The sequence below is a fragment of the Nuphar pumila genome, chromosome 16 (genome assembly GCF_984573655.1).
Source record: "Nuphar pumila chromosome 16, dmNupPumi1.hap1.1, whole genome shotgun sequence".
NCBI classification, from domain to species: Eukaryota; Viridiplantae; Streptophyta; class Magnoliopsida; order Nymphaeales; family Nymphaeaceae; genus Nuphar; species Nuphar pumila.
In genome coordinates this window covers 73,575,130-73,589,183 of record NC_143264.1, presented here as the reverse complement: position 1 = coordinate 73,589,183, position 14,054 = coordinate 73,575,130, and the positions used below count along the sequence as shown (strand labels likewise).

Genomic DNA, 14,054 nt, shown 5'->3' with positions numbered 1-14,054 from the left:
TTGGATTGAAGTCATAAAAATAGAACTAGATGCTCTTAGGAAAGCAAAAACTTTAAAAGTATTTAAGTCACCTTCAAACAAGAAACCCATTGGATGCCGGTGGGTTTTTAAAGTTAAAACCAAGAGTGATGGAACTTTAGAGATATATAAAGTGAGGTTAGTAGCTAAAGGATACTTCCAAGAATATGGAATTGACTATGAGGAGACTTGCACTCGTAACTAGAATGACTAGTGTTAACTCAAATAGTCGTTGCATCAACTAAAAAATGACCTATATACCAATTATATGTTAAAAATGTTTTTTTAATAGAGAACTAAATAAATAAGTCGATATGGATCCTCCGTCGAGATTTGATATTAAAAAAGGAAAATCTCTTAAACTTTTAAAAGCTTTGTATGGTCTTAAACAAGCTCCCAAGGGTTTTCGTTCATGCTATACTTACATTGCTCTCTTTGTGAAAAATGCAGGTACTAGTATTGTTATCCTTCTACTTTAAATAGATGATATGATTATAACAGAGAACGACAAAAAGAGAGTTAGTAATGTTAAAAATGTTTTAAAAGATCATTTTGATATGTCTGACCTAGGATTCTTAAGATCTATGTCACATGGGTGTGGGTGCGGGTGCAAGTGCGGGTGTGGGTGCGGCGCAATTCCAAAAAATTTGGACACGGGGACTCGGCTATATATATATATATATATATATATATATATATATATATATATATATATATATATATATATATATATATATAACAATAAATTAACACATAAAGATTGTAAATTTTAAAGCAAAAATAAAAAAACAATTCTTAACAACACAAACTTCGTAAAATATAACACATAAAGAAGCTTATGAGTGTGATAAACAACAAAACTTATCATAAATCTGCCTCATCGTCTGAATTAGAGGGAAGAACAGGATCGAGGTAATCCATGTTGAGAGTATGTAAATTATGTTCTCCCTTCAAGTCAAAATCTTCTGGATTTACATCCCAATTCTTGGATGGTCCACAATTGCATCAAAAAATGACTATATTAGTATCTAACTTAAAACTTTGAATACAAATATTTAAATACAAACTTTGAATACAAAAAAAAAGTACCTATACTCTTCTTTGGTGCGGCGAGAAATTAATCGTAGATTTGAGTGCAGATAAACCAAATCCTCTCCTCTTTTACTAGTGAGTTTGTTTCTTTTAATGTTGTGAATTTGAGCATATGTACTCCAATTTCTTTCACAACAAGATGATGTAGCGGGTTGAGATAACAACTTCATTGCAAGACGTTGCAGATTTGGTGTCTCTGATCCATATGTTGCCCACCAATTAAGGGGATCTTCCTCGTCCCTTGCCACAAGTGCTGCTAAAGAATCAAATCTCTCAGTAGAAAACTTGTCAAACTCACTATTTACAACCTTAAACATGTGAGGATCATTAAAAAGTCTTCCCAAATATATCATTCTGCTTCTTGATATCTCAGGATCTTCATTTGGAGAAACACGGCCAACACCTGTTGTCAACCATTTTTTTGCATAGTATTTTGGATTGAGAGAGTGTGTCATGCAATGCAAAGGTGTATTGCTTTTATCCCATCTTCTCACTAAAACTGAATGTACATGATTGTAAAATTCTGAATCATCAAGTGAAATATCTTTCTTCTCATGTTTAAAAATGATACTTTGAACTTTTTCAATCATATTGTCCCACATTTCATAAATTCTATGAAGCATGGGTCCATCTCTGTCAACTTCTCTCAACATTTCTCAAATAGGCTCTGTAAATTCAACAAAATATGTAATTTTATCCTACCAAAAATCATCACAGATGCATTTTTTGATAGCTTGAGCCTTGACATCATCTTCAGTACGATAAAAATCTCAATCTTGATCAGCCACCATCATCATCAATGCATTCTTGAGTTGCTTAATTTTTTTTATCATAACAATGAGAGAAGCAAAACGAGTTTCAGCAACTTTCAGTAACTTGAGATCAGAATGCCTATTAAATATAGAAAGGGCATGATGATGGTTTATAACAAAATTTCTAATATTTCGAACATCATGCTCTATTTCCTCAATCCATAAGCACATTTCATGAGTGCATCATCTTTTGATGGATTGCATATACTCTTAAGTGCCAAATTTAAATTGTGTGCTGCACAAGGAGTCCAAAAAATATGTGAATATGTATCTTCACTTGCCAAATTCATTCATGCACGACTGCAAACTGGAGCATTGTCAGTAATGATTTGCACCACACTTTCTTCACCCACTTCTTTTATCACTTCGATAAATAATCTCTTTAAATATTCAGCATCTTTATACTCTCCAGATATATCAACAGTCTTCAAAAAGATTGGCCCATTAAGTGAGTAAGTAATGAAGTTTATCAGTGGTCGCCTTTGTATATCAATTCACCCATCAGAAACAATTGACACTCAATGTCGTTTCCATGCAAATTTTTGGGTCTCTAACAAGTCTTCAATTCTATTTTTTTTATCTGCAATAATGACTGTTCTTAGTTTTTCTGAACTGGGAGGCACATAACCACTCAAATTGCAATTAGCCAAAGATGTAATCATATCTTTCCAGTATGGACTTCTAGCTACATTAAAAGAAATTGAGCTTGAGTAAAAGAATCGACCAATCTTTTTATCAATTTCTGCTCTTGTCGTGTTTTTGAATGACGCTTGTATTGTTTTATTGCTTTCCATCTTTCTTTTCTTTAAAAGCTCTTCTTGTATATCACTAGCAGTAGGAAAAGACAAATTAATCAAATCGCTTCTCATCTCTGCAATTTTCTTCTTTTCAGCTTCCTCTTGTTCTTTTTTTAATTGCTTTAACATGTCTTTGTCAACCCCAGAACATGCCCTAATTCCTTGACCACGAATATGCAAAAGATGTGCTTTCACACGCGTATAAGAACCTGTGAAAACAATCTTACATATATTACAATGAAATTGCACATTCCCACCACCACCACTACTAGCTTTTACCCCTTTTGTCACAAGCCTCCAAAGTGGTTGAGAAACTTCTAATTCAGGGTTAGAACTTGAACCAAATGTATTTACACTACCGCTAGAACTCGCCATTATATCTAAAAAGTGAAAACTGAAAAGAAAATAAGTAAATAAAATAAAGTTAATAAACACTTCAAAATAATAGTAATAGGAGCTCCAGGTTCATTCCCCTAGTGCAAATCAGGTTCAAACTAGGCCCTCCTCTGCAAATCAAGTTCGAGATAGGGGGTCTACTCCCTATCTAACGCAAAAAAGAGGGGCAGGGCAAGCCCCTGCTGAACCTTATCTGTGCCAGGGGCTTCGCCCTTGCCAAAAAGCCAAAGGCAGCAGAGGAAATGAGGAGGGGCCGAGCCCCTCCTCGACAGCCCCCCCCCTCCTTGCACCCTCTGCTTGCAGAAGAATGGCTCGGCCCCTCCCTTTGCCTTCGATTCACAGAAGAGGGGCTTGGCCCCTCGTTTCCCTTCTGTCCGGCGTGGCAAGGCTCGGGCTGTCAGTCGAGCCCCCTCCTTCCCCCACTCCTTCTTACCCTTGCCGCTGCTGTTCGGCGGGGCAAGGATCGGCCTGTCAGCCAAGCCCCCTCCTTCCCCCACTCCTACTTCTTACCCCTGCGATAAAAGGGAAACGAGGAGGGGCTGAGCCCCTCCTCTATGAATCGGAGGCACAGGGAGGGGCCGAGCCCCTCTTCTGTGAGCAGAGGGTGCAGAGAGGGGGGGCGAGCCCCTCTTCTGCGAGCAGAGGGTGCGGGGGGGAGGGGCCTGCCTGACATAAGCGAAACGAGGAGGGGCCAAGCCCCTCCTTTGTGAATAGGAGGCACAGAGAGGGTCTGAGCCCCTCTTCTGCGAGCAGAGGGTGCAAGGAGGGAGGCTGCAAGCAGAGGGTGCAGGAGGGTTGACATACCTGTTGAGTGTTGACGAAGGGGGAGACAGTGGTTGCCTATGCGTACCGTCGTCGGAGTCTGGATCGCCGGCGTGGGTGTAGGAGAAAGCTGCAGGGGCTGAGGGGGAGAGGCAAAATCGAGAGGGTAAGCCCCTCCTCCTGTCGATAAACCCCTTTTAGGGTTCGGCTGCAAAAGAAATTTGGATCTGGGTCGAGTCTGGACCTGACCCGAATCCAAAACGTAATTTAAAAACCGAAATGGACATTTTTTGGACTCAGTCAAAGTTAACCGAGTCCAAAATGTGGACGGACTCAGCCTCGACTCGTTGAGTGAGTCCGACTCGGCGTTGACTGAGTCTGACTCAGCGTTGACCAAGTCCGACTCGACGTTGACCGAGTCTGACTCGACGTTGACCGAGTCCGACTCGACGTTGACCGAGTCCGGGCCGAGTCCGAAGCCGCACCCGTGTCGGGGCGTGTCGACTCGGGTGCGGCACCTCCTTAGCCGAGTCCGTGTGACATAGCTTAAGATATTTTTTAGGAATTGAAGTTGCATACTCTCCCAGAGGGTACATACTTTCTCAAATAAAACTTGTTGAAAATACATGTGTTCAATATGGCATTTCAGATGATAAAAAAATAAAAACTCATGAAGTAGTGAATGTTAAATTAAGACTTGAAGATGGAACTCTTCTTGAAGACCCCACACCTTACAGACAGCGAATTGGGTCTCTCACTTATCTGTCTATCACCAGACCAGATATCGCTCATATTGTTCACTCTACTAGTCAGTTTCAACATGCTCCCACAACTGTACACATGAGTGATGTATTAAGGATCGCCAGATATATCAAGAATACCATAGCTAAAGGGCTTTTTTATTCTCATCATCATCTTTAGATTTACTTGCTTATATTGATGTTGATTGGGGAGGAAATCCCAAAGATAGAATCTCAACTACTGGTTTTTTTATCTTTTTAGGAGATTTTCTAATTGCCTGAAGATGCAAGAAGCAACAATAGGTCTCATTATCTTTCACTGAAGCAAAATATAAAGCTAATGGCAACTACAACTATGGAACTTGTATAGTTAAGAAATCTTCTCAAAGACATGAGTGTTGACATCTCCAAACCTTCGAAGATGTGTTGCAATAATAAAAGTACAATTTACATGGTCAGTAACCACACCTTTCATAAGCACACTAAGTACATTGAGATGGACTACCATTATGTTCGTGATAAATTCCTAAGAAGAACTATTGAGTTGCCTTTTATCACTTCAGAATTCTAACTTGCGGACTTCTTTACTAAACCTCTTGCTACTCCACGTTTCCTTTTCCTTCTCAACAAACTTTCGGTGTTTACACCGTAAGTTTGAGGAAGGGTGTTAAGATAGTATATACATATATATATATATTCAGTTATATAAGTAAATGCTCTATAGGGGCATTTTTGTCATTTTACTTATATAATGAAACTGTTTATTAAAATAGTTCTTTTTCTTTTTTTCTTTTTTTCTTTTTTATTTTTTAAATGTAATTTTAGAGGAGCATTGGGGGCTCTATGGTCAAAATGACCATAGAGTTGTTGGGGCATCCAATGGTCAGAAATATGACCCTTGGGAGCTCCCAATGGTCCCCTACTCTCTTTTGTTGTATATATATGGGGTATGTTCCCCTCTTTTGTATTATGCTTGTATTAAGCACTTGATCAATAAAGGCTTATAATTTTTTACTTTTTTGCGTATCTTTCAGTTTCCTTATTGATCTTTGTATTGTCCCATAGAGGACTTGTGCATCTACACTTGTATGATTGTAATCTTGTAAGCCTTTAAGTGGCTAGTGCTTTCGTGTGCTTCCGCATACTTCATTACAATAATGTCAAGAAAGCAAATGCAAAAATAAATGCTAAGCATCTTTCAAAGTGAGAAATGACTATAATGCGATACAAGAAGTGGAAGCAGGGAGAAACAACTTGAAACATAGGAAATGCCTGAAAAAAGAAAAGCAAAGGTGAAAAGATGAGAACTACAAGACGATAACATGCAAGAAATTCGGATGAAAGCATTCACCATTCAAAATGCTTCCTTATGCTTCTTCTCCCAAAACACAAGCAGTCTTATCAGTTATCATAGATATCAAGTACTGTACTGTGACAGAAAATGTTATAATGAAGTGGCATAGCTAGATTCAGTTTCACAAGTCAATACAAGCAAAACTAAGAATCATGGAAAACTGGGGGAAGTATATGAAAATATATAATCTAAAGCACTTATCCAATTTTAATGTGTTTTTTATATGTTTAGTGTGTTTTAAAAATATTTTATAATAAGAATTCTTAATGTTATAGTTAGACAGAAACTTGAATGAATGAATTAGCAGCATGTTAATTAGATGAAGCAAAACATATTGGCAACTCTGATTTCTTTTTTATCCAATAAAGAACTGACCTTTATGACATGTCAAGAATTTGCTTCCGGAAGAACATTTTCTACTCCTAAGGTCCAGTGACAATGTTCTGAACCTCATGCACAGCACTATTCGGTGCACTAAATTATGCACTGTTTCATGGAAAAAGGCAATCTTGATAACCATGAATCTTATGATATCTCCACAATTTTTCTTCCAAAAACCACTTGCCACTCCTCAAGAGAGATTTCAATGACAATGTTCCAAACCTTGGTAAAACAATCATTTATTGTAGCTGATGAAGTGGAATGCACTACAGAAAAAAATGCAGAACATGATACTAATTAGCCTATCCATCCAACTGCACTGAAAACCACAGTGCTCAAAGTTAAACTTCATAAATATAAAATAAGTAATCAACAAAATTATTTAATCAAAACGAAATGAGTAATATAGTGTTTAAACAGCAGTTAAATTGATATTTTGTTCTGTTTGTGAAGAATTATTCACTAGTTTTTTTGTATTTCTTGTATTTCTCAAGCATATTCTTAGGCCATCCCTGGTTTTATATTATTCAGGCCATTGCTTTCTTGTTGGCACGTTTCCTCATAAGTAGTAATATGGAGACATGGTGCAGTAACAAAAATGCCCTACAATATCAGAACATATCACAAATAAGACTGGACTGAGGGCTCAAAATACACTGGTTAAAATAATCACATTTAAATAAGATTTTCTAATAGCATAAATAAAGTGATGAATCATACCAATAAGTCAAAGACATGCAATACGCTTGCCGAGCAATCATCCAGAAAATTCTAGCGTTAAGAACTAGAAGTTCTTGTCCCATAAATATGACAAGCTTTCGCCTTCAACAGCATCTCTCATTAAAGTTGCCAAGCTTATTATACATATGCTGCAGGGAAAAAAAGTGCCATGCCCAATCATGTAGCTTCAGTGCCAAGGACTTGAGAGTATATATTTAACAAGCATACTTCTTATGAACATCAGATCTTACTTCACATAACTTAATATTTGCCCATAAGAGGCAGATTGTAAATGTTGCAGGTGCAGTGAAATGCACATCAAGAAGACTAGACCAAACGAGAAAAGGAAGTGCCAAATGGAGTAAGGCATACACTTCCTCTGTATGCTGTCTGCTGTATGTGTGTGGGGTGGGTGTGGGGGTTGCTCCAAAAAAAGTGGCAGAACCTCCAATTACTTTTGGTACATATTCCCTAGCTTTCGAAGTTAACTCAATAATGTAACCATACATCACATAAAAAATCAGTAAAATATCCTTATTAGTGCTATTCAAAGGAAAACACAACAATGGCGCTATGAAATTTGATAGCATAATTAAAGTTGGTAAATTTGTTATCGTCCATTTAAGCAACTTAAATAAATATATATATATACATAAAAATAAAAGCACCAGCTGTGATTGGGGGTTTAATTATTTGTTTCTAGTCTAACTGAAAAGTTCATCCATCAAAAGGTTCCAATAATAAGTGAACTAGCAAACTTACCTTATTAGGTTTCTCCTATTCCCATTAAAAACTGAGCTATTAACTTGCAGTGACATATATATATATATATATATATATATATATATATATATATATATAAAGTCTGTCTGGATCTTATTTTTAGATTTGGTTGGGCAAAAGATGATTCACAGAAATGAAATGTATATCTTGACCACTTAATTTCAGTTGTTAGTTATGCAAGCCAAATAGTATATATGAAGCTAGAAAATCTAGTTAGTCCATCCTTTATCACAAATTCACTTGAATATACATGTTCAAGCTATAAAATGATTTTATAGGATATATATATATGGCATTCATGCCATATCATGATTTTCCATTCCAAACGGATCATAACCTATCTGGATTCGCATACGCATGTAGTTGTTATTAATCATTAAATTAATCACCTCCATGCAAATCCAGTCTAGTGCTTTTTTCACTCAAGACAAATCAAGACCAAATGAATGTTCAATCTCTTTTGAGAGATACATTTCTGAATTCTTGATGAATAAAAAATTAATTAAAACACAAATCATTTTGCTCACATCTTCCCTAGAAAAGAGATGAGATTTATAACTACGCATCAAGACATGAGCAAGTCATATTCAATGGCACTGCAACTTAATATATCCTGTCCATTCTCCAAGATAAATTCTTATTTATTGGTAAAGAGGCAGCAAAAATAGATTCATTATATATATAGCATAGCTTATCAAAGATGTACAAGCAAGAATTCAAGTGATGCCTCAGAGCAGCAATAAATAATGAAACAGCAATGTCGCGCCTTCATGCACACACATCCAGAGAGGGGGAAAAAATGAAAAAGAATCTTGAACTTGAAATAATTGCATATAGAAGCTATTACTCAGAAGTCACTTCCACTTTCCACAAATTGTAAACTGCAGCCTGGTATAAGACAAAGACAATATTCAAAATAAACTACCACGGGCAAGTCTCTAATTTTAGAGATTTCCATAATCATGTCCATGATATATGATTTTATGAAACACCACCCCACATTTTCATCTACGCCAAAGCTTTATGGCATTGAATGGTTGAAATAAATACTCTCGTAACAAACAAAAATTGTTTTTTCCGATAAAAAGCGGTTGAACTTATCCTTACAATTGAGTGATACAATACAAGCCCAAAAAAGAGAAAAGGGAAAACAACAAAAGGAAGAAAAAGAAAGGAAAGAAAGAAAAGGGTCTTGCATTATGCGTCCTACAATATATATAACAACTTGCTACAACTTAGTTACAAAGAGGTTAAAGAAAAAAACATGTAACATAATCTCCCAGTTACCACCCAGTCGTAAACAAGAAGCACGGGCAGAATTCTAGGTACAACTCCTCTGGAAAAATCCGGTGCTCCACATCCAGGTAGCAGCTATTGCCCCCTCCATCTGGGACTTGAAATGGGAAATCTACCTACAGGTGATGGAGGAAACAAAAACCCAGGAGAAGGCGGGGGAAGCTGCGGTCTGGGTCCTAGTATTCCTGATTGCGACGACGAAGGAAATGAGAAAGGGGAATTAATGCCAGGTGATGGGAAGAAAAACCCTGGTGATAACAAAGGGAAAGGTGAATGTGGAGATGGAGGTGACATAAAAGCACCAGGAGAAGGCAAAAGAAATTGTGAAGTGGGAGAAGGAAGAAGCGGAGGGTTTGGCTGAGGCGATGGCAGCATCGGAGGTGGTGTAGGAAGCAAACTTGGAGGCATTGGTTGTTGTTGTTGCTGAGCAGGATCGACAATCGAGTTCTGAAGGTAACGCATATAAGCAGAAATAGGTGATTCGGCAGCATTGGCCCATACGGCATCGCCGGGTGTTAGAGGTGGCGAAGGCGGAAATGTAGGGCTAGGCAGAAAGTGCTGGCTGTTTGGTCTAGCTAAAAGCAGAGAATTGGAGTTGATATTGTTGCTATTGTTACTCACGGTAGCAACAGGTGCAGCATTACATCCAAAGGCATTGTTGAAAGGAGCGAGCGGGGCAGCTGGCAGCGTAATAGCTCGAGGCCTACTGATCGGCATCAAGGGCGGAGGCCGGATTTTCTGCAGGCGCAGGTTAGGCGGCTTAGGGGGTTGAACTGGGGCAGGCACCGGCCGCTCCTGAGCCGGTGAACCCGTCAATTGCTGGACTATGTTTCTGAATTCGCTCTTGTTGATGTTATAAACCTGAGGCTGAGGTTGTTGCTGTCTTGCGTTCCCATAGTTAGACTGGTGAATAGGACTCTTCCTTATGTTCTTCGCTATCTTATGGGATTGAGTATTCGTACCCAAGTGATCGACGTGCCTACCATTCCCACTAAATCCCGAATTATCCATCGATTTCGTATTCGTACCGCAATTCTACAGACCAGAATTGCACCACCAATTTCTGTAATCGTCTCCTGCACCAGAAATTGTCCTCAATGGCCCGAACAAAAGAAGCAGAAGCTAAACGTGAAAAGCAGACGTCATCTTCGAACTCTCGGTACTCCCCATACTCATTCCTCCACAAGCATCCTTCAAAACTCAAAACCAATCAACCTACATCCAAGCGCTAAACATCACAACCCTAGAAAAAAGCTTCCTCCCACCAAAAAAACCTACGAATCCCCCTTCTCGACTGAAACCAACCGCGAATACCTCGAAACTACGACCATCCACAACGCGAAACCAATCGGAAACGAATCAAAATGAAAATACCAGGACCTAAGAGAGAACCAGAAGCGGAAAAATCGACTACCATCAACCAAATTCGTCCATGAACGCCCGAATTTTTCTCTCGCGAGCCGTCGAAATCTTCGCTCCCGTGCAACGAAAAGAAAGGAAATGGGGGGGAGGGGGGCGGAGGAATCACTTGCCTCTTCTCGGGATTGAAGTGGGAAAGGGCTCAATCGTCTCCACTCCTTCGAAGTATCGGATCTAGGGTTAGGGTTTATCCACTTCCTTACCCTTCTGAAACAGCAAGTGGGAATCTGAGTGTCTTCGGACTGTGTGACCTAGAATTCTATGGTGACGCAGAGAGAGAGAGAGAGAGAGAGAGAGATGACGAGGTGGAGGGTTTTGGTAAACACAAGGGCTCAGTGGACACCAACCTAAACGGTAAAATTTAGGGTTAGGGCAAAAAAAGATGATTTCGTTTATTTTAAATGGGATTTGGTCGGGAGTGTGACCCACCACAGCCAGGATTTATTGCCAAGGCGTCGGCGTTTGTTTCATGCAATTTCCGTTTTCCTGTGACAGAGGCCCTCTTTCCTATGAAATGAAGTGTCTTTCCTAGAGAGGTGAAACAAACATCTCTGTAAGAAAAACACGTAGTGGGAACCCGTAAAATAAGAAACGCAAAGGGGTCCTTTGTTTCACACCCACTGTCGCTCGTTCTCGCCTGAGTTTAAACGAACACCGGGTGTAAAAGAGTGAGTGGGCCCACCCCAAAACAACGGGTTTCCGTTCTCTCATGAAGCATTTTCCACCTCAAGGAGGGCTTTTAATTAGGCCTATTGTTGTTTATAACGCATGAAACAATCGACCCTTAGGGCCTGTTTGATGTGATGGACGTGATTTGGGACGGCGCAGCTGCAAATCACGCCTGTCGAAACAACTCAAAAAACAAGATTTTACTGTTTGTTACGAAAATAACGGGACAGGGAACCAGAACAGAAGCAAAAAAAACAGTTGAAACATCTTACCCTTTACTTCTCTCTTGCTGCCTCTCTCTCCCCTAACCCCAGAACTCTCCTCGTCTCTCTCTCTCTCTCTCTCTCTCTCTCTCTCTCTCTCTATATGCCGCATGACCCCGGAACTCCCCTCTCTATCGTTGTTACGATTGTCCTTTTGGCAAGCCTCTCTCAAACGCTGCTATCAGCATCCTTCTTACGATCCTTTGCCTTAGGCTGCGAACATCTTTTTGGCGATCCTTTGCCCTTTTCAAGCTTTCTTTCTCTGCACGTATCTCTATATGTTGTTGCAGGACTAAAGTGTTCTCACTTTCTCTCTCTCATGGATAGAGTTAACCTTAATCCAATTAAAGTGTTAAGGTTTGTTGGGGACGATTTTTTTGTTGAGTATGTTTAAGGTTTTTGTATTTTAAATCTTAACTTTGTAATTTATTGAGTAAAATGCATGCTAAATCCCAATAACGTATTTTCGAGTATGCTTAGATTTTAGGGATTTTGTATCTAAAACCTTGTTTTTGTATTTTTTGAGTGAATGCATTTTAAAGGCAGTTATTTTGTTTGGATATGGTTAGTTGTTGGGGTTTTTGTATTTTAACCCTTGATTTTGCAATTTTGAGTGAATTCATGCTAAATTCATTTTTTAGGGAGGGATATGCTAAGATGTTAAGGGTTTTGTATTTTAATATCTGGTTTTACAATTTTTGTAGTGAATCCAAGATAAATCCGATATAGTGAAACAATGTACAAATCATTCACTAGCTTTGAAGAAACTGGTAGTCGGTTATAGGAATACTTGGTGAAGACAAGATGAGTGCAACAACAAGAGGTGCACCAAGGAGCAACTACACAATGTTCGAGAAAAATGTATTTTTTTCATATTATTCTTCTTAGTTTTCTACTTTTTTTTAGTATCTTGATGTATTTTCATGCTGGAGTGATGTATACTCTTGAGGGCTTGGGTGGGTGGTTGACATACTATGATACTCTCTTACATACTGTTACTATATTGTTTCATTGATAATATTTTGGATTTACGTATACTATGATACTCTTTTGTATTCTTGATTTTGAATATATGAATGCATGTATTTGTAGGTTTATTTTGAATTAAATGACATGAATGAATGAATAATGATATTCTCTTATATACTTGATTATATGAGCATATTCATTTTTTAATTAATAAAATAAATGATTGTGTGAGTAGGTTCATTTTTTAATTGATGGAATGAATGATTATATGATAAGGTTTATGTTTTAATAAATAAAATAAATGATTATGTGAACGGGTTCATTTTTTAATGAATGAAAATCGAGATTATATCAGCATATTCATTTTTAAATTGATGAAATGAATGATTGTATGAGCGGGTTGAATGAATGAAATAAATGATTATATGAGCAAGTTTATTTTTAAATAAATGAAATGAATGTATGTATGAACATGCTTATTTTGTAATAAATAAATGTATAAGCAGGTTTATTTTTTAATGTATGAGTGTGAATCTAATTCGATATCCATATTTGAGGCAAAAATCCATGATTTTTTATATACATTCATAATTGGATCCAATATGATACCAATTATAACATTGGGATATCAAAAAATGATTGTGTATGTGTTCTTACAAAAGTTTTATATTATTTTGGTATTTTGATCCAATTCAAGATCCATATTTAGGGTCATAATCCATTATTTTGGACATACATTTATAATTGGATCCAATATGATATTAATTATAACATTAAGGATATCAAAAAAATGGTTGCGTATATGTTTTTACATAAGTTTTATATTGTTTTGGTATTTGAATCAAATTCAAGATCCATATTTGAGGCAAAATATATGATTTTTGGTATACATTCATAATTGGATCTAACGTGATACCAATTATAACATTGAAATATCAAAATATGGATGCGTATGTGTTTTTACACAAGTTTTATATTGTTTTGGTATTTGGATCTAATTTGAGATTCATATCTAAGCTTGAAATCATAATAATTATGTTAAAACATGGGTGAGCAAATCATGTTGTATATCCAAAACAAAGTTATCCGACCTCATTATCCATGTGTGTTCAAGTTGTTCGCACAACGTAAATCAAACAACGAACATAAAGAAGATAGCCTTCATGGACGGTCGAAACAAACATTAGACTTTGTATATAAGAGACAGAACATGTGTTCTATCCATTTTGTTCATTCATTTTGTCCAATATTAGACAAGGCATCAAACAAGCCCTTAAGTGTGGGAACACTTGCAACATCCCAACACAAGGTGACGTGCACTGGGTGCTCCTGCTTGACAAGCGGAACCCCCTTTGATACTTTTCTCCATGAAAATTGGTTCACACCCTCTCCTTGCACTTTTCTTGTTGAGAATCCAAAAGTGGTTTCCCTTGGGTAGGGAGTGTACCAAGTAAGACTTCATAACTGTTATAGACAGGTAGCTGGCATCTGACTCTGGGTTCTGGATCTAAATCTAGTCGGATCTGAAACAGCCAAAAATTGCTAGTGTTCACACAAAATGCAGCATCGCTGCATCATGCATC

General features: G+C 37.7%; 1 protein-coding gene across 1 annotated transcript; it reads right to left on the bottom strand.

Annotated features, from left to right (window-relative positions):
• Positions 1-9,005: 9,005 nt before the first annotated feature.
• LOC149813575 (protein HAIKU1-like) lies at positions 9,006-10,837 on the bottom strand. The gene has a single exon (XM_089991974.1). It carries the CDS (start codon positions 10,160-10,162, stop codon positions 9,227-9,229), a length of 936 nt encoding a protein of 311 aa, XP_089848100.1. The 5' UTR covers positions 10,163-10,837; the 3' UTR covers positions 9,006-9,226.
• Between the last annotated feature and the right edge of the window lie 3,217 nt (positions 10,838-14,054).